Consider the following 23,863-nt stretch of genomic DNA (forward strand, 5'->3'; position numbering starts at 1 on the left):
TAGGTTTGGGTATATTCACCCAGATGCACTGAACCGTATCAAACTCAGAAAAAAAACCAAAATTAAACTGAATTTCATAAATAACCGAGCATATCCTATATCTTTGGAACTGAAAAAATAGAAACCAAACTGAGAATCAAATGAGTTTTTATTTTTAAAATATAAATTATATACCTACAAATATTAATTATATTTAATTTCTAAATAACTAAATATCCTAAAATACTATTTATAAACCAAGTTATGCCAAAATCTATACATTCAACATGGTGCAAGTAAATCTGGCCAGGCGTGGATCTTCATAGGATTTTTTTTAAGAATTTTAATAGTAAAGATTCATTTTTAAGTGAAAAGTATTATAAAATTATAGTATCTAAAAAATAATTTTCGAAATCGTGAATAATCAATATTATTATCGTGAAGTCGGATTAGTTTTAAAAGAACCGATAATTTTCTTTGAAGTCATGACATTCTATAAACGAAATTGATGTATTAGAATATTGTTTGATCAATATTTTTTTTAGCAGGACCGGACAGGATGAGATATATATATATATATATATAAAATTGACATGACCCCTATGTGTTAATTTTTTAATATTGTTTATATCAAGTATTGTAGGGAGTTGGTTTAAGCAAAACGTTTAGTGAATTATTTGAAACATTTGATAAGGTTTATATTAAATGTTTGTATAGTCGTGTGGTATATTGAAAGATCTTATGTAAAAAGATTGAGTGAGTTAAAGTGGATTTACTTAAATGTTAGAGATATTATTTGGTTGCTATATTAGGGATTAGTTATAATATTTGGTTATATGTAATAGGTTGGACTAAAATGAATAGTTGCAACGTAGACCTCTATTTGATGCTGATGGATTCCAAATCCAAAAGTCTTTTAGTTACATAAATGGTTAGCAAAATAACACATAATAGTTTAGGTTTGTTGTCATGTAAATTATATATTTCATACAGTTTTTCTAAAAATTACAATACAATATTTAAGCAACTTTGTTGTTAATTAAATTGTATTTAGATAACTAATAACTTTATTTGTTTAAAAAGTTTTCAAAATAAATTTGTTTTTAAAACATATATAATGAGTATTATTTTTTTACCTGTTATACGAAATTAAGATATTTGACCAAACACAAGAAACAGCTAATCAAGAATTAATATTTTTAAGACAAGCAATTCAATCCGAAGGACTATAGATAACGATGGGGCTTCGAACAGAGTGACGTTGGCTCTTCCACACGAGCAATCCCGACACAATCTTCCCTGGAGTCATTTGCTTGGCCTTCACCACCACTTTGAAGCTCCTCTTCTGTGAAGCCTTTGTAAACGACAAACTCATTGGCTCCACCGTAATCTCTACTCCCTTCGGTGCTCTAACGGTGGCGTTGTAGACCGACGATGGTGGTCCCACGTTGGTGACTCTCCTCCTGAACACAGCCATCGTCGACGCTTTGGCAGATCTCAACGTCAGTTGTATGGTTGGGTAGTTTAGAGAATCATGGCCGATTCCAGGGACAATGGAGGAGCAGTTAATGGAGCGGGACCCCACTAATGGAGCCAGAGTGGTTGCGTTGTAGCCTTCCCCGCATAAGAACTGGACATAAGAGATGTCGTCCATGTCGTAGACTAACCCAGGGCTCGCAGCTCGTCTTGGGTTTACTTGGCCTCCTCCATAGGCGAACTCTGCGTCTTTGTTCACTCTTCGACTTATCGGTTTTGCTGCCCAAAAGAAGTATATATTTGTTAAAGACTTCCTAAGCTGCATTCATGGGTTTGATCTGTTACCTGAGGTAATGATGGCGGACTTGATTGCGGCGGGAGACCAATCGGGATGGAAAGACTTGACATAAGCGGCAACACCAGCAGCATGAGGGCAGGACATGGAGGTACCAGAGAGGATGGTGAACTTTGAGAATTGGGTGTCACCGTCTAAACCAGTGAGTGATCTCTTGAGAGTGAAGGCCGCCAATATATCAATCCCGGGTGCAGCAATGTCAGGCTACAATTACAATCCGCAATAGATGAGCCATTTCTCATAAATAATAATCAGAGATGACAGTGACTGAGGAGACAAGTTATATATATTACCTTGAGAAGGCGTATTGACCCAGGATTAGGACCTCTAGATGAAAAAGAAGCAACAAAAGGAGCAGGGATGGTCACTTCTCGGGTTTTCTGAATCACAGCAGATGGTGATCTGAAACAAACACAGACAATAAAATGTTCTCAAGGGTTCATTCTTTGTTTTGAATGACAATATACATATCCAAGAAATGAACCTTGAAGAGTTGACATAACGGTAAATGACATCGCCAATGGAGGAATTAACAGAAGTGGCAGGAGACATGAAGATCTGAGCGTTATCAAGATACTGATCACTAACAAGGATGGCGCCAGCACCACCATATCTTTTAATAGTGGACTCCACACCAGCTCCTCCCATCTTACACACCATCACATTTCCCTTCACTTTCTTCCGGTCCAAGTAATCAGAGAAACAGTACCTTTTGCATCATCATCAACTTAGTAACATGAGTTTAGGTTAATCAAACATACAATTCAAAAAAGTTTAAGTAAGTACCTGGCCAAGTACTGGTCGTCTTTGGTCTTAGCAGCATCAACACCACTTACAAGCGGGTAAGATTTAGCTTTTGGCTTGAACAAGCTTATCCCCATTCCCTTTTGATTATCCAAATCCTTATTAATTTTTTATTAAAACTAAATTTGATTTGAAGGAAACTAGGAGATGCTTACAGAGAATGATTTGCCGTTGCCTAGATCGATCTGGCTCTTGAACGTCCGATCAATGCCGCTCGCTGCCACCGTCAATATCCACGGCTCGTGGTTCGTTACACTCCCTGAGGACGGTCCGTCGTTCCCGGCGGACGCCACCGTGAGGATCCCTTTCCTCACGGCGTGAAATGACCCGACGGATATCGAGTCGGAAGAATAATCCGCGATTGGACCGCCGATTGATATGGAGATAATGTCTACACCGTCGTGGATCGCAGCTTCGAATCCGGCGAGGATGTCCATGTCAGCGCACCCGGACTTCGCCCAGCACACCTTGTACATGGCCACTCTCGCCGACGGAACCGCGCCGCGGGCGGTTCCGCTTGCTATGCCATAGAGACTCGCGTTTGCGACTAAGACGCCGGCTGCCGTGGAAGAAGTGTGCGTACCATGGCCGTCGATATCGAGAGGTGACCGGACTTCGCCGTTGGGCAGGTTACCGTCGGCCTTGAAGAATTTGGCTCCGATTAGTTTGCTGTTCAATTCAAAAATTAATATCAGTAAAGACCCTTATATTAACGCACAAGTTTTAATAACTACTCAAACTATTCAATTTATCAGCCAAGTCCTTGTCTTTATTCCTAACTAACAGTGAATTCATAGTTGTGTTAGATAGGATGAGATAATTGAAATACTTGTTGCATCCGGTGAAATTTTTAAAAGGTCCACACGATCCTTTCCATTTCGCCGGTGGAGGGCCTAGACCATGGTCCTCGAAGCTCTCTGAATCTGGAGTTATTCCTGATTATTACATAGCATAAAGAAATGAATATAAATCAAAGCTTGTAAACATATATTATTTATGTAATGAGTTAACATATATATATATATATGATCAAACCTGTATCAAGAACACCAATAATAACATCTCTCTCTGCTTTAAGATGTCTTTTTGCTGTCAGAGGAAGTCCCACGAAATCCCATGATTTTGTTGTGTGAAGTTGCCTATACCGATTTCTGAATACCCCAAGAACCTCTTTCATCTCTGCACCAGTTTTTAATTATGTTTGTTACAACTTGAGATATATGATAACTTATGCTTCTCACTAGTGCATGTGGAATTTAGAAAATACAATATACATACCCATCATCTTCTTAGCTTCATGTGGAGAAAGCTTGGCAGCAAAAGCGTTGAAGACTTTAGCGTAACTATATACCATTCTTTCTTGTGCTTCTTCTAGGCTGTTTAATTTTCAAGAGTTAGATTATATAATTTGATTTATTTTAGGATATACAAGTATGTTATACAAAATGACATACCTTATATCTAAAGACGAGAGGAGATTTACGTGTGTCTTGATAGCTTCATCTCCATTTCCCAGTTGATCCCCCAGGTAAATGATATAGAAATCCTTACAAAGATTTTTTCAAAGTACATCATGCATGCTCCTTTGCAACATAACCTTTAATTTGTTCTTCAACTCAATGATAACGAAGCTAGCTATGAGGACAAAGTAGTCTAGTAATACCTTTGCATGTTTGTCTTCGACTGAAGCGTATCCTGGTGATATCCAAAGAACATGAAGAAGAAGAATAGCAGGAACAAGAAGATGATGAAGATGAGATGAACGGTTTGACCTTCCCATATGTAACATTTGTGTATATGATAAGTTTAGTTATTGGATTATGAGAAGATGACACATTCTTTCCTCTATTAATAGACAATAAGAAGACCTCTTGTGGATAAATGAGAAAGCTGATACAATAATTTAATTTAAATTAATCCGAGTTAGACCTAGACATGCAAAACTGTATAGTTGTAATAGTTAAGTATGTATAGTTTTCTTTTATTTTATTCTATTTTGTTGTTGATGGTAACTTAGAAGGAAAAGAGTGGCCACTTGCGATATCTAATTTTCAAAAGTATGTTGATATGTATGTGTGTGTATATGCTTAGATGCATGTAGTAGTAAGAACAAAAATAACCTCCTGCTTACTTGAATTAGAATTCAAGAAATTAACTAGAAAAAACAAACTCTCTATAGCTAGTGATAGCTTTAAAGTTTTCCAATGTTGGTATACTGTGTCTTTTAAGGCTCTATACTCTCGAATGTTTTTCTCTTAATAAATTATGTGACATTTTGACTCGTATTTTATGTCATAAATCGTCAACTATATGTTTGCTTAACTCAACAACTCTGTTTATGTCATTCACTGAATTCCAACAACAACAAAGACGTTTTCTCATTAAAAAAAAAAAGAGAGAAAACAAGAACAAAGACGCTCTATGAAGAATACTTAAGGCTGTAAAATTGGGCCATTTGATGAATCCATTAAGGGCCCATTATAAGAAATGGGTGAAAGAAAGGTAAAAGGAGGAGACTGACTTTGAGCATAGAGAGCATTTTGAAACCCTCACCGGAGCCTTCTTCCGACTAAACAAGGGAATAATGTCAATGATGATTCGTCTCCTCTCCCGCAACAATTCATCATCCTTCAATAATCTCCTCACGCGCTGCCTTCACGGCGCTTCTTCCGACGAAACAGTTTCCACCTACTCACGACTCCTAGACCGTTACAACTTCCATCCACCACCGCCAGCCTCTGAAGATCCCCAGAAGAAGCCGCCGAAGCCGCAATACCGACCACCGTCGTCTCTGGAAGGGGTGAAGAAGATGCACTCCAGTCTCCCCTTCGATTTCAGGTTCAGCTACACTGAGAGCAGTTCCAGTGTGAGGCCCATTGGGTTGAGAGAGCCCAAGTACTCCCCTTTTGGTCCTGATCGATTGAACCGGGAGTGGACGGGTGTGTGTGCGCCGGCGGTGGAGCCGAAGGTGGAGACGGTGGAGGGAGGAGGAGGGGAGGATCCGAAGCTGGAAGAGAAAAGGAGGAAAGAGAGGGAGAAGATACAGGGCCCACCGCTCACTGAAGCGGAGAGGAAGTTTCTTGTTGAGCTTTGTCAGAGGAACAAAACCAAAAGGCAAATCAACCTCGGGAGAGACGGTTTGACTCACAATATGCTCAATGATATCTATAACCACTGGAAACACGCTGAAGCTGTTCGTGTCAAATGTCTCGGTGTCCCAACTCTCGACATGAAGAACGTTATCTTCCACCTTGAGGTTTCTTTCAATCATCTTCTTTTAAGTAGCTAGCTAATTGGGGAAACTTGATAGATAATGAGTCCATTATTGCTTTGCTTTGACCCTGTAGGATAAAACGTATGGACAGGTGGTTTCTAAGCACTGTGGTACGCTTGTCTTATATAGAGGGCGTAACTACGATCCTAAGAAAAGGCCCAAGATTCCTTTGATGTTGTGGAAACCTCATGAACCCGTCTACCCTAGGCTTATTAAAACTACCATCGATGGTCTAAGCATCGAGGAGACCAAAGCTATGAGAAAGAAAGGCCTTGCCGTTCCTCCCCTCACTAAACTCGGTCCATACCCTTCCCCCATGCCCCTCTTTTATTATTATTATTTTTTTTAAGTGCTGGTGGCTTGCCTGAACTCTGTTTTTTTTTTTTTTTTTTTTTTTTGTTTCAGCTAAGAATGGGTATTACGGTAGTCTTGTTCCAATGGTGAGAGACGCGTTCCTCGTTAGTGACTTAGTACGAATTGATTGCTTGGGACTAGAGAAAAAGGATTTCAAGAAAATTGGCGCTAAGCTTAGGGTGAGATGTTGATGTTGATGATGATGATGTTTCTCTTTCTGTCTTGTCTCTTTTCACTTTGTTAACATCTCAAAGTATGGTGGTGTGAAGGATTTGGTGCCTTGTATCCTGGTGACATTTGACAAGGAGCAGGTCGTTATTTGGAGAGGTAAAGACTATAAGCCAGCCGAGGACGAAGCTGAATATCCTCCATCCTTTATTCATCACCAAGGACTCTAATGCTGAGGCTCACAAGATTCCAGCAAGAGGCATCTAAGTAATCTTCTTCACACCTACGCTTTGTATAGTATCGATTGTTTGTGTTTTTTTTTTTTTTTTGGATAAATAAAAACTACAAATCAAAACATCTTTTAGTTTCTCATTAAATATTTAATAGGAAAGAGATGATGATATATTAAAAACAAAATCTCAACATAGATTTGAAAGAAAAAAAAAAGTAAACAAAGTCTAATGAGAGATATAGATAATAAAACTAATTGAAAAGGTCGAGAATATCCATCTCTTGGTTAAGAGTACAAAGCTGTGGTTCCGTACAGGCTCGCGTGGGTTCAATGTTTGAATTATGTAAGTTCGAGTCTTTCAAGACTTCTTCTTCGTGTTGTATTTTCGCAATGTCAAGGAGTTGTATCAATGCGTCAGTGGCCGGGTCTGCTTTAGTGACTATTTTTACGACGGCTCTTCTTTTTCTCCGTTGATGACGCAACCTCTCCTTCCGAATTATCTTACGCTTCACCAAGGACAGAGCCTGCGACAATGACGACATATCCAACAAATTTTTGGTGGAACTAGTCTTCTTCTTTTCGTTGGTGCAGTCTTCTATAACTTCCTTGAGAGAGCTTAGATTGAAACTAAAATCATCACCCTCCTCCCCTTGCTTGATAGGGATTCTCTTCTTCTTGCTTTCAGGTTTCATCTTTTATTTTACTCATACAATCTCTTAAAAATACAAACTTTTCTTCTTCCTTTTTGTGCAACAAACATACCAAACTTTTCTATTTTCCTATTTATATGTAGAGAGATCGAGAGGGAGGTTCTGCGGCGGCGCCAGCCCATTAATTTACTAGTGATTTGGGCCGTAATACTTAATTCGAATGGGTTTTCTATTTTAAACAAAAATTTTAATTCCATAAATAATCCATTAAATTAAAGCTATATCAATTAGAGTCATACCTTACATTTTATGAAAGATCTGGAAAAATAGGAACTCGATTCAGTATGATCCAGGTTCAACATGCAATGGAAGAGGCAAGTGTGTGGTCGGAGATAAACAAGGAGCCCAAAGAAGTTATTTGCAGTATTGGGATTTCACAGACTTAGCAATCTCTGATGAATGGATTAGTTAAATGAAATATTCATGCTAAGTGGAGGAATGCAAAACTGCACTGTGGTGGGGCATGGATTACTAGGGATTACACAGGCTACATCATGCAAGAGATGCTCTAACTTGTTCACCAAATCGTTTAGCTGCGGAACTACGTCTACGTGTGATTGTGTGGGTATTGCAGAGTTTGTGTAATACGCAATCCGAAAAACCCAAACTCGAACATCTATAAAAAATATCCAAACGGATATTGAGTCAAATGAGATAAAATATCCGAACCCGATAAGATAATGCTAGATACCCAAATGGATATTCGAAATATCTGAAACTATATATAGTAATAACCCTAAATTTTTAATAGTTTTTTTTTTAACACAACTTCATTAATCCTTAATTGTTTATATCTATTAATTTACTCTTCAAAGTTTCGCGATAAACATAACCCCTCAGTGGTTCCGTCTTTAGTTTCTCTTTACTTTCTCCACATTTTTAAATTTTATTGGAAGATACGCTCTTTTTCTAAAGTTAATTTGGTGAAATATTGTTCTTCATCTTTGAGTTCTTGATGCCTCACTCTTTAGTTAACAAACTATTTTATTGTTGGTTTTTTAATATTGTATTGTCTATCTTACAATGTACACATTACTAAGTAACTCTGAATGACCGAAACCAATCTGAATTACCCGAATCCGAACTACAAATATCCCAAACCGACATGAAATATAAAAATACTCAAAAAAAATTTATATCCTTATACCGAAATAAACGAAAATACGAAATATATGATCCAAATCCGAACGTATATCCGAACATACCACCCATACCAGAAACTCTAAACCTATATGAATAATATATGGTGATTTCATGCCAATGTGCGTCTTAATGTTTGCTTCGCAGGGTGTATGAGATTGCGAATACGTTTAAGTCTTTTCTTACATCTCTCACACTCATCTGGATAAACTGAAAAAGTAGATAATATCTTTATCAACTTTGAACAGTATATCGTAAAAGTTTTTTTTTTATTTTGCTAAAATGTATATCGTAAAAGTTGGTAGGTTAACTAGTGTTATCCTCTTCAAGTTGATATGTTAAAGTTTTCAAAATATTGTAAGTTACTGTGAGATGGATTAGTCAAATTTAACATTAAAATTAGATGATTGCTATAATTATCTGAGCTATTATTTATACCGATATTGAGCTACTACTCTTATTATACAGATTACCAGTGTCGGCCCTTGACCATGGCAGTAGGAGCAATGGCCATGGGTCCTTGGGTCCAGAATTTTATTTAGTGTGATTTTAGTAGTAATAAAAGCTCTATAATAATTAATTTGTTAAAGAAAAAATAGTTAGTAACTTTATAAAAAAAAAGGTCCATAAAAAATTCACATTAATTTTTTTAGTGTGTATTGTCTTTCGTATTTAAAAGAACTCATACGGTCATACCTAATTTTTTATTTGTTGTGGGTTATTGAAATTCTTTAGTTGAACTTAAAAAATACAATGAAAAAATGTTTAAAATAGGGTCCATTTTTTTTTTATGTTTGCCCAAGGCTATTAGATTGTTTAAGAAGGGCCTGCATATTACACATTCTATATCATATATTTTATAAGTAATTATTTTGTTAAATGATTGTTAGAAAATATATAATAACGCTGTAAAAACGTACTAGTACAGTAGATATTATAAGAAGCTCCAACAAATCGAGAATCATAGTTCTTATATTAACCCTCCAGCCAACAATTAAAATACGAATCCGATCAAGTATAAATACATATAACTAGAAGAAACATATGGCTATGTATAGGTCCAAATTAACCAACACATATAAATAGTATCATTCTCGTTTTACCACAGTTGGGGCAGAACCACCGGTCCCCGGCGGTGGCAGATCAGCTGGAATTTGCCCACCGTGAAGAAAATCACGTGCCAGAGCTTGCAGCTCACTGCTTCCTCCGATAGTGGATGATGACGGGACGCCGAAGAGATGATCAAAAGGTCGAGGTTGTTGCTGCATGGTCCACGTGGAAGACATCGGTTCGAATATGGGAGAGAGCTCGTACAACGACGGTGTTATTGTGGGGAGGTCTGATATGGACAGAGGCGGCGGAGATCCAGAAGAAGTCACCGGAGCCGGCGGTGGTTGTGGCAGCTCTAGAGTTGCTAAGTGTGCTTGTACATATGAAAGCTCAGTTTGTAGACTCACCACCTGTTTTTTATTTTTAAATTCATACAAATGTAGATATGACTAAAAGTGATAAAATGACAAAATAATAGTAACGAGATATAAGAATCTCAATAATGATATTACCAGGCTACCAGCAATAATTAATTGTTACAAGATTTTCCGAATTCGAGAAAATGCTGATTCACTTATATCAAAACACACGACAGGACTAGTCGATCAATCAAGATCACCGATTTAGAAAAAAATGCGGGGAATAAAACGATCCTATATTAATACTAGAAACACACATTTTACTTTTAGATATAAAAACACACTTGCTTGTGACACTGAAAATATCATTCACTAACATCAATTTTGAAAGGCAATTGCATGCGAGTGTATATATTGGAGTAAGTATACATCAAAGGCCCTTATACGTTTACTGCGATTGGAAAAAGATTATATATTAAAAATGATGCTTAGACATAAGTGTACAACAACGTGGTTGTTGCAAACTTGGAAGATTAATTTGCCATCTCAATCAATGGTATGTATTTACTTACAAAACAACTTTGTAGACATTAATGAAGCTAAGTATATGACCAGGGATCACAAATTCCTGAGTCCTAGCTATTTAACTACGGCTTGACACATTTTAGTAAGGAAGAGAGAGAGGGCTTCGTCTGTTATGTAACGCATTGGATCATGTGAAATACACACACATACATTTATGCATATATATACTTTTTTGTCAAAGAATATATACTTTCTTACTAAACCACCGTTACTAAAACTGTATGAAGATATATATAGTTATTTTTTGGGTTGAAAATAAAGATATATATAGTTAAAGATCAACAACTTGTTCAATCTACATATATAACACATATATGTACTCATAGACACGTCATTTGATATAAGACATAACTTAACCCAAAAGGTAAAAGTCTATGAGCCAAATTATAAAAAAAGTCGTTAAAACTAAATAATTTTATTTTATTTTTAAAATGTTGATCATCTGAAAACCTTATACAACAAAAATCCAAGAATAATAAAAAAAAATCGGAATTGAAACACAAGACAATTTTTTTCATAGATGCTTAACAGAGAGTAATTTGCATGAGGCTTGGAAAGAAACGACAAGCAGATGAAAAGACACAAAAAAAAAAACAGACTAAATGTTGGAATTTGAAGACAAACTTTTGTCAACTAAAAGTGTTTTAATAGGAAATTGATCAACGTCACGACATAAAGACAGTAGATCGACTTAAAACTGTTGCGATTTCCCACCATACTTGTGATCATGATATTGTAATAAGGTATTAATTTAATGTATATATTTTAATGATTGGATTGAATAACCTGTTGCTGAAGAGAGACGATGTGAGAGACGCAGCCGTAGATAGGGTCTCGGAGACGAGCCTGAGCTTCGAAGCAGATTGAAACGACTGCATCTGCTCGTTTGTGCTCGGGAACATGCTGGAGGAGTTTCGAAACGTTGCTTGCTCCGAAAACCTTGTGAACCGCCGCGAAGTGCGCCGCTCCTTGCTCGGAGTCGAAATAGGGCGCGAATATGCAGCCGGCAACGCACTTACGTCTCAAGAACTTGCACGCACCGCACGGTCCTCCTCCACAGCTGCTGCCAGGGCTTCCGCTACTGCTCATCTTCCAATCACTTACCCTCTTTTTGTTTTTAAGGGTAAGACAAGGTTCTTTACTAGTTAACTCGTGATTAGGGTTTTGAGATATATTTTGAGCTATATTTCATCCAGATTAGGATGTGTTTTTGGTTCGAGATTAGCAGAGAAAGAGAAAAAGAGAAACGTTTGGGAGAGAAGAAAGAGGGAGAAGGAAGAGGTCGGACGTAAACAAAACTAGGGTTTGGCTCGTTCTAATTGGAAATATTATTATTTCCCCCATTAATACATTAATTGTAGCATCTAGTAGAAAAAAATATACTGTCAAAAAGATAAATTAATCTGATTAGTTTTGTTATTACAAAAAGAACAGTTAATTAAGACAAGAGATTAAATCCTTCAAAGCAACGCGATATAGCGTACTTGTCTCGTGTTAGGCTCTTTGCGTGAACCAAAACATTCCATATCTCTCAAATTCTTCATTGTTATAATATTCCCTTCCTTTTTTCTACTTATGGTTTAATTTTATTCTTTAGATATATGTATTGATGCACATATCCAATCTAACACAATTAGATTTTGGTTCCAAAGCATTCTTAATATAAAAAGGATCTTTAAGATTATCTAATTAATGATCTTTTTCCAATGATTTTAATATGACATTTTTATAGTCTTTCCGTTTCATATTAAGTGTCGATGTATAATAAAATATTGTTATAAAATAAGTATTGTTTTAGAATTTTAATGCAAAATTTATTAATATTATTTTATAGATTATTTTAATGGTTTAAAACGGTTTAAAACGAAGCGGATGAAGTATTTGAAATGTAACGGCTCGGCGCTAAGCGTTAGATTTTCATGTTAAATGTTATTAATATTTTTCAACGTGTTCAAAAGTTTTGACAAAATTTCCCCCTTCAGATCCTGAGAAAAATACAGTTATTTTATTTTTTATAACAAATATTTACTTAATTTCATCTTTTATCATTCAAACATGCACATCACTTTAAATTTATGTTCCGTACTACTACAAACCAAAACCAGTCTTACAAAGTCAATCTAATTACATATATATTGTTAGAAAAAAAAATCTAATTACATATAGGAATATGATATAACTAGCTAGTTGGTTGCGAATACTGAGCTTCTGTAAATAATTAGAGAAGGCGGGAGTATGTATTTTCCAGAACAATTAGATTTATGTACATACGATCCGATATGCAAAACCTTAGATATTAGATTCAATGAATGGGATTACTCGATATTCGATTAGGATACAAAATAGGAAAATTGCATTAACGTAAGTGTATTTAATGTGTGTTTTAGAAACTTGTAAATTTGCAAGATCTGTGGAATATACCAATCAATTTGATAATGGTATTTTGCATTTATTTTTCGTATTTTAATGTTTCTGTTGATTCAAATTGCTAAAACGAGGTACTATATTATCTTTTCAATGTAATTCACACTGAATAGATAAAAATCACTCATTCATTCGAGTAATCTTTTATTAATTGAATGGTTTCATTTATAGAAATTGTTGATAAAAAATGACTCTAAATATAGCGTGCGCGTACATTTCATATCATGTGTGATGATCACGAGGGTTGAATCACCAGTTGTAGCTAGGGAGTCTAGCTAAATACTAACACTTCCGACTCAAAGGAGATGTTTTCTTTAAAAAGTGAACAACTTATAATCTGGTTCAAGAGAAATGGTTAATCGACTGCTGGAAACATTTAAAAAAAAAACGAAACTTGGAAGAACAAGGAAGACAGGCACGTAGCCTGTCAATTACTATGACTTTTATGAGCGTAACCGCTCTGTGCAACTTTAGCTGACGCAACCAATCACGCGTGAGTTTCACTTTGCGCGTACGAAAGTAACGCTCCAGATTTGTTTTTATTTATATCATCGAAGATGAAAATATGAAAGGGTAATAGATACCAAAAAGTTGACAAAATAAAAAATAGATACCAAAAAAATATTAGTAAGAACGAAAATAATTTTTTGATTTCAAAATAGATGATATTTTAAAATTTTTTTAATGTCATAGTAATTTAATATTTTATAATATTTTTTATTTTATTGAAAAATTTATGATTAATGATTTTTAACATTTTTTTATGATTGAATGAATTAATTTTAGTTTATATTTTATTGTTAATTTTTATGATGTATATCTTAATTCTTGTGCATTCAACTAAACTATCAATTATTTCAAAGGAGTAGGTAAGTATTAGAAGCAAGGAAGAGTAACATGTTAACAAAATAAGAGCAAACAGTTGTAAACAGAGAGGGTCACCGTGCCGTCCGCTTCTTGTCTAATCCTTCTTCTACTGTGTGAACAAGCAACATTGACATACTCTCTTCCTACGCGACACGTGTCCTCGTATCAAGCCTCCTTTCCTCATTGTTTTGCGTATGCTTATTAACTACACAACACCATTCTTCTCTTTTTGTATCAAATAATGAAATAACAAATCACTTAGTACTAGGTACAATAATAATGCATTACAAGAGAAACAACGACAACAACATTACAGCTAATTTTTTGTTAACATTGGCTGATAAAAAAGGTTTTATCTCTAAAACAATACGTCTAAAGGCGCGGCCCATTAACCTTTTAGAACCCAATATAAGGCTCGTATTGCCATTTGATCTGGGTCAGCATCTTGTCAATCAGACACATGATGAGAGTGACTGACTGAGGTTGTACTTGCGGCGAAGCAAACAGTTGATCAGTGTCTTGTCAGTATCTGACTCTACGATTTGTTGAAAGCAGAAGCAATAGAGGTCTCTCTCTTTCTATTCTATTATTTATAATAATTATATTTGTTTATTAGTAACTAGCATCAGAGATGTTGTTAGTTTTTTTTTTTTTTGAACACCAGAGATGTTGTTAGTTGTTACAATCTTTTCAAGATTTTATTTATATAAAGCTAAAATGTATATCTACTAGTATATGATTGTGGCCGAGAATAAAAAGAATGAATGCACACGTGTGGTGAGGGTTGCACGTGTGAATGAAAGAAAACTCCTGCGGCGGTTGGGGAGAGTGAGAGAGTGGATACGTCAACAACAGTAGTTGAGCCTAGTTGAGAATGAGTGTGTTTGCTTCACGCAAAGCTCTTTCTCTTTGTCCTTTGTATATTACATTTTAGAAAATCCACATCCTTTTGCCGTTGCTTCCAAGCTTGAGCCACTACCTTCACCCTCATTAGTACAATAGTACTGTTTTCTCAAATAGTAAACGCCACAAGATCACCATTAGCGTTTCGTTAAATTAAACTGTAACCCGAACTAATTCCCTAGTAATTTATATGCCACAGTGTGCTAGTTATAGAATTCTAGTCGTAGATGGAAAACATAATTTTTAATCAAGAATGATAATTTGTTGCGAACCTATTGGTCAATTGTTAATTTATATTTTGTAGCTTGTGTGTAAATATTTTTGAAGTCTCTGTATACTTATTTATCTTCAAAACTTTATTTCTGCATCTACAAACCTTTCTTTCTTTTTTTTTGTAAAACCCTATGCTATATACTTTCATTTTTAACGATTCCAGAAAAATTTGAAAGCAACTATATATATGCACATCGAAGAAATATAAATGACCCACCACTAAAAGCAAGACATGATTTTCTTGCCTGACACCATCCTCTATGCTCTGCATTAACTATACAAAAAAACAATAGAGCATAAACTACCCTATCACTTTATATCTCTCTCTTTGAATATATAATTGGTCGGCGACGACACTTCTTCACCTTATCTCTATCCAAGCAAAGCATTACGTCTTGTTGGAAAATATGAGCGGAAGCACCCCTAGCGGTGGAAGTCCGTGCGGCGCATGCAAGTTTCTCCGGCGTAAATGCGTGGCGGAATGCATCTTCGCTCCCTACTTTGACGCAGAGGAAGGGACGGCTCATTTCGCGGCGGTGCACAAGGTTTTTGGGGCCAGCAACACCTCTAAGCTCCTCTTGATGATTCCAGCCAACCGGAGACCTGAAGCCGTCGCAACACTTTCTTACGAGGCTTTGGCTAGGCTTCGCGATCCCGTCTACGGATGCGTTGGTCACATCTTCGCCCTTCAACATCAGGTTTTCAATAACTCTATATATTTATATTTCACATATACATATGTACGTATGTATATTTCTGATGACTATCTATTCAAGGATTTAGAGAGAGGCATGCATGCGTTCACTCTAAAATAAACTCATCATGTAACTTCAGGTTAAACATACAAGATGAGATTATCTATCATCAACATAGCTTGCAGCTGCTTTTAGCCGCGTAGCTTGATTAACCTGCTATTTCACTACAGTTCCATTTTGGTTTCTTGTTCATATATTTTAAGAAAGTTGCACATTAATTTAATTTTCAATTCGTTAGCAAGGGACATTGGGGGTCGAGGTTACAATGTAAATTGAAAACAAGCCCATGTGTCTTCCCAAGGGCTCGTCTGTCCAAAAACCGAGTAATGCCTAGTAGTATATATAACATCTTTGTTGTTTACCTTCCGAATTGTTGTTTTCTTTAATAATATATAGTAGTAGTATATATAACGTTCCGTTGTACAAACCAGTTTCATTTGTCTTCTTATAACATATAAATAGATTCATTCATTGACGGTTTTGACCCAAAAAAAAGATTCATTTATTGACGGTATAACTAAATCCTATCCTGTTTTTGAACATCCATGAAATGTAGCAAAAGGAAAAATGATGATGCTATAAAATTAACACTTGACTAATGTATTGTTATATGTGTGAAAAAAAAATACCAACGTTATATGATTAAAAATGCGTGAACAGGTGATGAGTCTCCAGGAAGAGCTAGCCGTCGTCAAGACTCATCTCACAACCCTTGAACGCCTCCCTCCGCAGCCTAAACAACAAAACAATTCACAGACAGAAGCAGCCTCTTCCACCAAAGCTCCACTCATTGCTACTGCCGATCATAAGAAGAACAACGTGTCTTCCTCCTTGTTACACATTTATGGTATGTCACAAGAACAGCAGCAACAACAACCACAGGAAGGTACTGAGGTCCCAAACGAGTCAGTGGATTTTAGCACATTATTGGGCCTGGAAGATCCATTGGACAGGGACGGTGATCTCAACACACTTGCCCGTGAATTTGTCTCTAAGTATTTGACCGATGGCAAATACCGATCATCTTCTCCAATATAACCCTATATATGTTAACTTCAGACGTCTCTGTTTATTTTGTACTGACCGGACTGCCGAGTAACTCAAATCATCTTTTAATAGATTCTATCTGATTTGCAGCGCAACTCTCATCTCTCACTCATGAGTCATGACGTCAACGTGCGTGACATACACGCATAAATCTTTTGTGGGTCGGATTATGGAAGTTTGTATTTAGAGTGCCAAGTGCGATGTAGGTAACCGAAACCTGAAATATTAAAGCCCAACCCATTGGTCTAAACGGCAATGTTGTTAAATTCCTGATTCTTGCATCCTTCCTCTTTGTGCTACATTAGCGTTAGTCTCTTGTCTTGTTAGTTAGTAGTATTTGAGTAATTAACAAAGAAAATCAGGAAAGTGGCCTCGAGACCTCGAAAAATTAACTTGAAATCAGGAGTAAGTTGACACGTAATGATAATCCAACAGCTTTTTCATGTGCTGTGATCTTATTGAGATACGGATAAATTCTTATTTAATAGGCAAAATGTTATTTAAAGTTGTTGATTAAATCAAATATATTTCCCTGCAAGTAAAAGCAATATAGGACTTGAGCTTTCTTTTCCAGATAGTTTATTTAAATTCGCTGATAAATTTTCGTACCAAGCATGTGATTCCAATAAAAACAAGTTAAAGCATATAACTAATCACCTTTTATTATTTGAATTTATTCACAATGAAAATGGCAAAGGTATATTAATATAGACGTGCGAAAAAGCATTACATTTTCGTATATAAAAAAGGAGACAGAAGACAGCAAGACAAGTGGACAAAGTCAAACGACTAGTCAATTAATTACATCTCATCCACCAATTGCCCTTTTTTCTCATTGCCTAAACTCGCACCATCTTATTGAGATACGGATAAATTCGGTTCCGGTTCGATTTTTTTCTCCGGTTCTTCGGTTTCAAATTTTTATTCCAAAATTTCTATAATAATTTGAAATATTCAAATATTTTATCTGAATCGTTCTATTTATTTGATATATTTAACATGAATTATCCAAACTATCTGAAATAACTATTCCGAAACTAGAACCAAATCTGAACTAAAAATTATGAAGTAGTAAATAGATATTCTAGTCGTCTATCTTAAATGATCCGATATTTGAACCGAACCGATATCTGAAATGTGCCTATGCCTAGTATACACATTTGGAGATTTTTATTTTTTTTTATGAAATGAAAAAAAAACACTGAGTTCAGAATTGTACAAAGAGAATCGCAATTATTATTTTTAACTGAAGATATAAATACGTAAAAAGAGCCAATGGGAAAGTTGCTATTTGAAATTCCAAACCGGACGTGAAAGTATTTATCAACCAAAACTCACTGTTGTCGGTCTTAACGACAAGATAATTACTCTATTATTTAATGTATGTATATACTATATACCAGTATATATATTCACTTTCTATAATATCTCTTGAAAATCTGAAAAATCCTAATTCTCTCTTCTTTTTTTTTTTGCTTAATCTCATCTTTGACGTTAAAATTTTGACGCTCTTTCTTTTTTTTTTTCTTTCTGCTTTGTCTGCAGTTAGTATTCCCATGTTTTTTCCGTTGGGAAATATATTTCAGGCTTGAGGTTTTGGAGGTGGTCACTGAGGAGAAATCTGTTCTTCTCTTTACGAAAACCTCAGTTATAAGAGGAACGTGAGACAGTTTAGACAAACATAGTTCAGGTCCTCCTCTTTCTCTGTTCTTTTTTTGTTGGCTTTCTTGTCTTTACTTTTAGTGAGATCTCTCATCGCTTATGATTTTACCTCTAATCTCCTTTTTAGTCTTTTCTGCTAACATATAATTTAATTGTTTAGACTCTGATCTATAGTTTCATTTTGTAGTTACGGAACAAAAGATGTTGAACATTATAACTCATAATTAGCTAACTTAGGGAATTTTGAATTTTTTTCTTTTAAGTAAACTAGGGAGTGATAGTTGGAGTAGTATCTTTTTGCTTATTCACATTTACTTATGAAGAGAAGCACCAACTTCGAAAATGAAACTGCTGAGATCTTATACCATCTGAATCCATCGTTATCTTGTAGTGGCTATAAATTTTGGTTTCCTTGTCATTTGTACTAGTTTCTCTTGTGCCTGGCTGAGTTGATTTCACAGAAGAAGAAAAAAGGAAATTTTTTTTTGCAGAATTTGAAAATGGAAACAAGCGATAAAATCAGCTTTGGAGTGACTGTGATAGGAGCAGAAGGTCCATCTACGTTTCATATGGCCCCCAGACCATCGGATGAGATCCCTAACCAGTTTCTTGGCTCATCTCTGGCTCCCATGGAAGCTCCAATGGCTAGTGCAAGCTCGGGGGATGCCTTGGGGAAGAAGAAGAGGGGCAGACCTCGTAAATATGAAGCCAATGGAGCTCTTTTGCCCATGCAAATTTGTTCATCGGCTTCTCTTGTGAAGAAGAAACGTGGAAGAGGCAAGTTTAATGGTTTAGATATGAAGATGCATAAGCGTATGGGATTCCATACTTCTGGTAACGTCTCAATCTGAAGCACTAGTTAAACTTGATCTCCTCATATCATGCGCACAAAGCTTAGTTCTTTTTGTGTGGTAGAGCTTTAGTTTATTTGACCTGAAAAGGTTTTATTAAAATTGGATAACACTTGGCGTGATCTTTAGCATATAGAACTGCAATATTCCTTAAATATAGAAATTACACCTCTTGAATTTGATAACACTTGGCTCTTTAGGGTACAACAGACAATAATAGTATTTGCGTAATCTATATACTTTACAAAAAAACTGCAAAAAGGTTCTTGATTTTGCAAAAGAACTTTCATTATGTGTTTTCTTTTTCTTTTTGTTTGCGCGTGAGTTTGTGGATTGGTTATAATCATCGTGTTTGCAGGTGAAAGGTTTGGGGTTGGTTTTGGATCAAATTTCACGCCACATATAATCACAGTGAATGCTGGCGAGGTATGGATTTGAGTTGAACGGATGGTTTTTTGTTTGTTTCTATTTGTATGATGTTTTTTATATTTAATATGGTTGAAGGATATTAACATGAGAGTCATCTCGTTTTCACAACAAGGACCAAAAGCTATTTGTATTTTATCAGCAAATGGAGTTATTTCAAACGTCACTCTTCGCCACCCCGATTCCTGCGGTGGTACTCTTACCTACGAGGTTTGGCTGTCGCAATCTACAGTTATCAGATAGAGAAAATAGAGACTTTAGATATATATGGCTTGTCTTTTTTTGTTGGCAGGGTCGGTTTGAGATACTGTCGCTGTCTGGTACTTTTATGGAAACAGAGAATATAGGTTCAAGAGGCCGGTCTGGTGGCATGAGCGTCTCTTTGGCGGGTCCTGATGGTCGTGTTGTTGGTGGCGGCGTGGCTGGCCTGCTCATTGCAGCCACTCCTATTCAGGTCACCCTTGAATCATTCCAGGCTTTTATATTCTTGAAATCCTCTCGTTAAGCCTCACCAAGTTTGTTGTGTTTCCCTAAAACAGGTTGTTGTTGGCAGTTTTGTAACTGGTGATCAGCAAGAACATAAGAAACCACTAAGGAAGCAACGAGTCGACCATACTACCTCATCAACGGTCATGGCATTGCCTCCTCCTCCTCCTCCTTCCGTCTTCTCATCGTCAAACCCAGAGAGAGAGCAGCCACTTCCATCTTCACTCGACATTTCCAGCTGGAATAACGGAGAGGACAACCTGAGAAGCTTAGACACTGACATCAACGTATCTTCACCGGCTCACTGAGTTTCCCAGACCTGATCAAGGGTCAAAAATTAGGTTTCCGGACTAACTCTATTCCGTCCGTACAATCTTTTTAGAATAAGGGATTGTTGAAGCTTAATGTTACTGTACGCTTTTCTTGTACGCCAAGTTAATTATCTGTCCTTAAGTAAACAACCTGACCTGAGCTTCTTCTACTTATTGTAATAGAACCTGCCAGTTTCCGTTGAGTTTTATTCCCTTTTTTAATTGCGGTTGAATATGTGTGACACTCTCTTTATACATATACTATATGTTTCTGGTGATGAATATGCTTATTGCTTACATTACATTTATTTGTCAGGACAAAACATACATCTACACATACAATGTATTATAGCTTCCACTTTTAATAGCATTGATATACACACATAAGCTTAATGTTGAACAAAAAACCACAACAAGAATTTAATTAACAAAGTTTAGAACTGCTAACATGCGTTAAGAAAATCCAGTTTGTAACATATTATATCAATTGCAAAAAGAAATGTATAAAAAAAATCCCATCATCATGCATATGTTACCTCATTATAGAACAAAAACGATGGTTGCTCGTGGAGAAACTGTAAAATGTTACACCATTCTTATTAGTTGTCTTGTTAACTCAATGGTTCTTGGAAATGAAATGTGCGATCAAACGCCGCACCCCAGTCAATGCAACACACTTGTGATTCAACATCCAGCGTGACAGAGTTCCTGAAGGTGTCCATGGAACGAACACTAGATGATGCCTTGAAAGCCAAGAACGACACCTACTCTCAGTTTGATTCAGAGCAAGGGAGCTTGGGAGGATTGTATGGAATTGTACGACCGGACCATCCACAGGCTTAACCAGAGCGAGTCGTGTCCAAAGGACGTGTATTGCTCTAGATCGGATGTGCATGCATGGCTCAGCACCGCACTGACCAACCTAGAAACGTGTCGGGAAGGGATGTCAGAGCTAGGTCTCTCGTCTGATACTTTGCAGGGGGGGGGGGGGGGGGGGATCACCATTGATATCACTAACGCCTTGGCCATTAGCAAGGTAACTTACACTAAACTGTTTAGTTAATCTCTGGAAAGTGTTAACGTTTGAAGAAACAGGGGATGGAGGAGGCAAACGGTAACGTACAGTTTAGGTGGGGATATCAAAAGTAGCAGTGGATAATAAGAAGAAGAAGAAGATCACCGGATGCAATGGTGGCTCAAGATGGCTCAGGGGACTACAAGACGATACAAGAGGCGGTGGATGGTGCGGGAGAGAGGCCCAGGGGAAGCAAATGGTACGTCATACACGTCAAATCAGGAATATGTCAAAGTGGGAATTAAATCTCATAACATCATGATCATCGGAGACCAAAAGCAAAGGCAGAGGATTTTCCACTTTCAAATCCGCCACGTTTGGTTAGTAGAAAGTGATACTTCTTTTTACAATTTTTGAAAATTTCAACTGTAATAACAAAAAAAAAAACTGATGACAGTGGCGCGAGACATGACGATCAGGAACACGGCGGGGACGGAGAACAAGCAGGCGGTGGCACTGAGATCGGACTCGGACAGGTCAGTGTATTACAGCATCCAAGGGTATCAAGACACGCTGTACGTCCACACTCAGGGCGTCAGTTTTCAGGAAGTGCAACATATACGGCACCGTTGACTTCATTTTCGGAAACGCAGCCGCGGTCTTCCAGAACTGCAGTATATTGGCACCGTTGACGTCCATGGCCCTCGTATGCTATGACGGTGGTGATAGGAACGTTCCTTGGTCCTTTGATCGAACCCAAAGGATGGCCGGGTTCGAGTACAACAAACCGGGTCAATTAGACCGGGTTTCATGTGATATCAGATATTGAGGAAGCCCGTCAGTTTACATTACACAACTTCATCGACGCTGCTTCTTGGCTCCCCTCTGCTAAAGTCCCTTTCACCACCCATCTCTGAACACTTTTTTGTAATGTCCATCGAGAGTATAATATAAATAACTTAAAAGAGGCCCGTCCATTTATCCTATTAGAGCCCACATGTTACACAAAATCTTGTTTCTTCTTCCCCTTTTTCCTTTCTTCCAAATCCAATAACATTCATCTAATTAAATATTTGATGAAGGTGAAACAAGAGAGCAGGTTCGTCAAATTAAGAAGCTGTGAATGTATATATGAGTTAACTGGTATTTTTTTTCTGAACTGATATTTTATAGAGAAAAAAAAATCTTTTGGCGTTTTGATTTTGAGATAAATTTGTGACCAGAAAAAAATGAGATACATGAAAAGGGTTAATGAGAGCACGTGAATGGGTGGCAGAATTAAATAGCTCCATCCACATCTGGCCTTTGTTTATACAATTTTCACACTATTTGTTTGTTACTTTCTGAGAACTTTTATCTTTTAAAAAGTGATAAAAAATCAGATATTTAAATATCAAGACAAAAATATATTTACTTCGACTCTAAACCTAGGCTGAAACACTCTTCGTTTGAACTGAAGAGAAACAATAACATACTAAGAGTAGAATGTCCTCCCAAATTTGTTATCTTCTCTCCTCAATCTAACTCCAAAGAATAAAATGGATGTGTTTACTATGAACATAATACATAAAATAAATCTTTAACAAAATAAATAATGATAAATAAAATAATTATAATACAAAATTTTGACATGTGTAGTTAATAATTTTGATTTTAACTAATGTTAAATTGATATATATATATATATATATAATATATATAGTTAACTGGATCACAGAAGACTTAATAATAGAAAGAAAAGAGAAAAATGTTTTTTTTTTCTTTTTACGTGTTTTATAACTTACTAAATATAAATAATAGACAATAGGAATACAGAGAACCTAAACAATATTTTTAGATTACTAAATATAAAGAATGTGTATTAAAGTATTTGGATACTTATTTTTGTTAACAATATTCACGGATTTGAATCCATGTATTGATGCAGCTAGCATGATGCAGACCAACTAGTTGACTACATATCACAGTAAAAAAATCATATGCATGTTACTGACACAAATGTTTCACATGCATGTTATTGACCCGAGTGTTTGAAGATAAAAATAAAGTTTTACGAGATCATTGTGTAAGCACACTTGTTTAGCAGGGCAACATAGATGCAGTTACTATACATAGTTTAAATGACGATGTTACTATTTTGTGTTTTGAACCTTGATTAACTATTATTGTGTTATGATTTAGTTTAGCCCACCTCTCCCATGTGTTATAATACTATGCATTCGGATACATAAACTTTATAAGTTGACAACAAAAAACGTACAAGTTGATTATATATTTGGAATACTACCTGAACGAATAGAAATTTTTTAATTCATTAGTGTAAATGTAATTCTGTTTCGGTACAGGTCTTGAAAATA

At 36.2% G+C, this 23,863-nt stretch overlaps 6 protein-coding genes across 7 annotated transcripts; 4 read left to right on the top strand and 2 right to left on the bottom strand.

The window, feature by feature from the left end:
• Window positions 1–1,028: 1,028 nt before the first annotated feature.
• Window positions 1,029–4,834, bottom strand: LOC103836935 (subtilisin-like protease SBT4.14). Its single transcript, XM_009113254.3, has 11 exons — window positions 4,278–4,834; window positions 4,069–4,160; window positions 3,893–3,990; window positions 3,650–3,793; window positions 3,444–3,549; window positions 2,770–3,283; window positions 2,597–2,694; window positions 2,295–2,519; window positions 2,104–2,212; window positions 1,801–2,014; window positions 1,029–1,734 (listed from the first exon to the last, which is right to left on the bottom strand). Exons 1-11 carry the CDS (start codon window positions 4,401–4,403, stop codon window positions 1,193–1,195), a joined length of 2,268 nt encoding a protein of 755 aa, XP_009111502.1. The 5' UTR covers window positions 4,404–4,834; the 3' UTR covers window positions 1,029–1,192.
• A 243-nt stretch (window positions 4,835–5,077) lies between these two features.
• Window positions 5,078–6,833, top strand: LOC103836936 (CRS2-associated factor 1, mitochondrial). The gene is made up of 4 exons (XM_018654089.2): window positions 5,078–5,870; window positions 5,962–6,187; window positions 6,294–6,421; window positions 6,512–6,833. Exons 1-4 carry the CDS (start codon window positions 5,199–5,201, stop codon window positions 6,638–6,640), a joined length of 1,155 nt encoding a protein of 384 aa, XP_018509605.1. The 5' UTR covers window positions 5,078–5,198; the 3' UTR covers window positions 6,641–6,833.
• Window positions 6,834–9,446: 2,613 nt separating this feature from the next.
• Window positions 9,447–11,949, bottom strand: LOC103836937 (LOB domain-containing protein 30). The gene is made up of 2 exons (XM_009113256.3): window positions 11,273–11,949; window positions 9,447–9,952 (listed from the first exon to the last, which is right to left on the bottom strand). The coding sequence occupies exons 1-2, from the start codon at window positions 11,573–11,575 to the stop codon at window positions 9,581–9,583; spliced, it is 675 nt and encodes a 224-aa protein (XP_009111504.1). The 5' UTR covers window positions 11,576–11,949; the 3' UTR covers window positions 9,447–9,580.
• Window positions 11,950–14,208: 2,259 nt separating this feature from the next.
• Window positions 14,209–16,831, top strand: LOC103836938 (LOB domain-containing protein 31). Its single transcript, XM_009113258.3, has 2 exons — window positions 14,209–15,651; window positions 16,369–16,831. The coding sequence occupies exons 1-2, from the start codon at window positions 15,361–15,363 to the stop codon at window positions 16,744–16,746; spliced, it is 669 nt and encodes a 222-aa protein (XP_009111506.1). The 5' UTR covers window positions 14,209–15,360; the 3' UTR covers window positions 16,747–16,831.
• Window positions 16,832–17,250: 419 nt separating this feature from the next.
• Window positions 17,251–20,687, top strand: LOC103836939 (AT-hook motif nuclear-localized protein 7). Of its 2 annotated transcripts, none has more exons than XM_033279007.1 (6): window positions 17,251–18,445; window positions 18,846–19,251; window positions 19,627–19,694; window positions 19,773–19,904; window positions 19,987–20,148; window positions 20,234–20,687. In XM_033279007.1, exons 2-6 carry the CDS (start codon window positions 18,918–18,920, stop codon window positions 20,486–20,488), a joined length of 951 nt encoding a protein of 316 aa, XP_033134898.1. In that variant the 5' UTR covers window positions 17,251–18,445; window positions 18,846–18,917; the 3' UTR covers window positions 20,489–20,687. The 2 variants fall into 2 exon arrangements, with proteins under 2 accessions (XP_033134898.1, XP_009111507.1); XM_009113259.3 differs by having other exon boundaries at window positions 18,909–19,251.
• A 241-nt stretch (window positions 20,688–20,928) lies between these two features.
• Window positions 20,929–23,497, top strand: LOC103836940 (putative pectinesterase/pectinesterase inhibitor 38). The gene is given in 9 exon segments (XM_009113260.2): window positions 20,929–21,180; window positions 21,183–21,280; window positions 21,282–21,527; window positions 21,587–21,783; window positions 21,785–21,838; window positions 21,840–21,886; window positions 21,964–22,094; window positions 22,096–22,196; window positions 22,198–23,497. Coding segments are annotated over 9 exon segments (1,290 nt in total). The 5' UTR covers window positions 20,929–20,990; the 3' UTR covers window positions 22,424–23,497.
• Window positions 23,498–23,863: the final 366 nt, after the last annotated feature.

The sequence above is a fragment of the Brassica rapa genome, chromosome A09 (assembly GCF_000309985.2).
Source record: "Brassica rapa cultivar Chiifu-401-42 chromosome A09, CAAS_Brap_v3.01, whole genome shotgun sequence".
In the NCBI taxonomy this organism is placed as follows: Eukaryota; Viridiplantae; Streptophyta; class Magnoliopsida; order Brassicales; family Brassicaceae; genus Brassica; species Brassica rapa.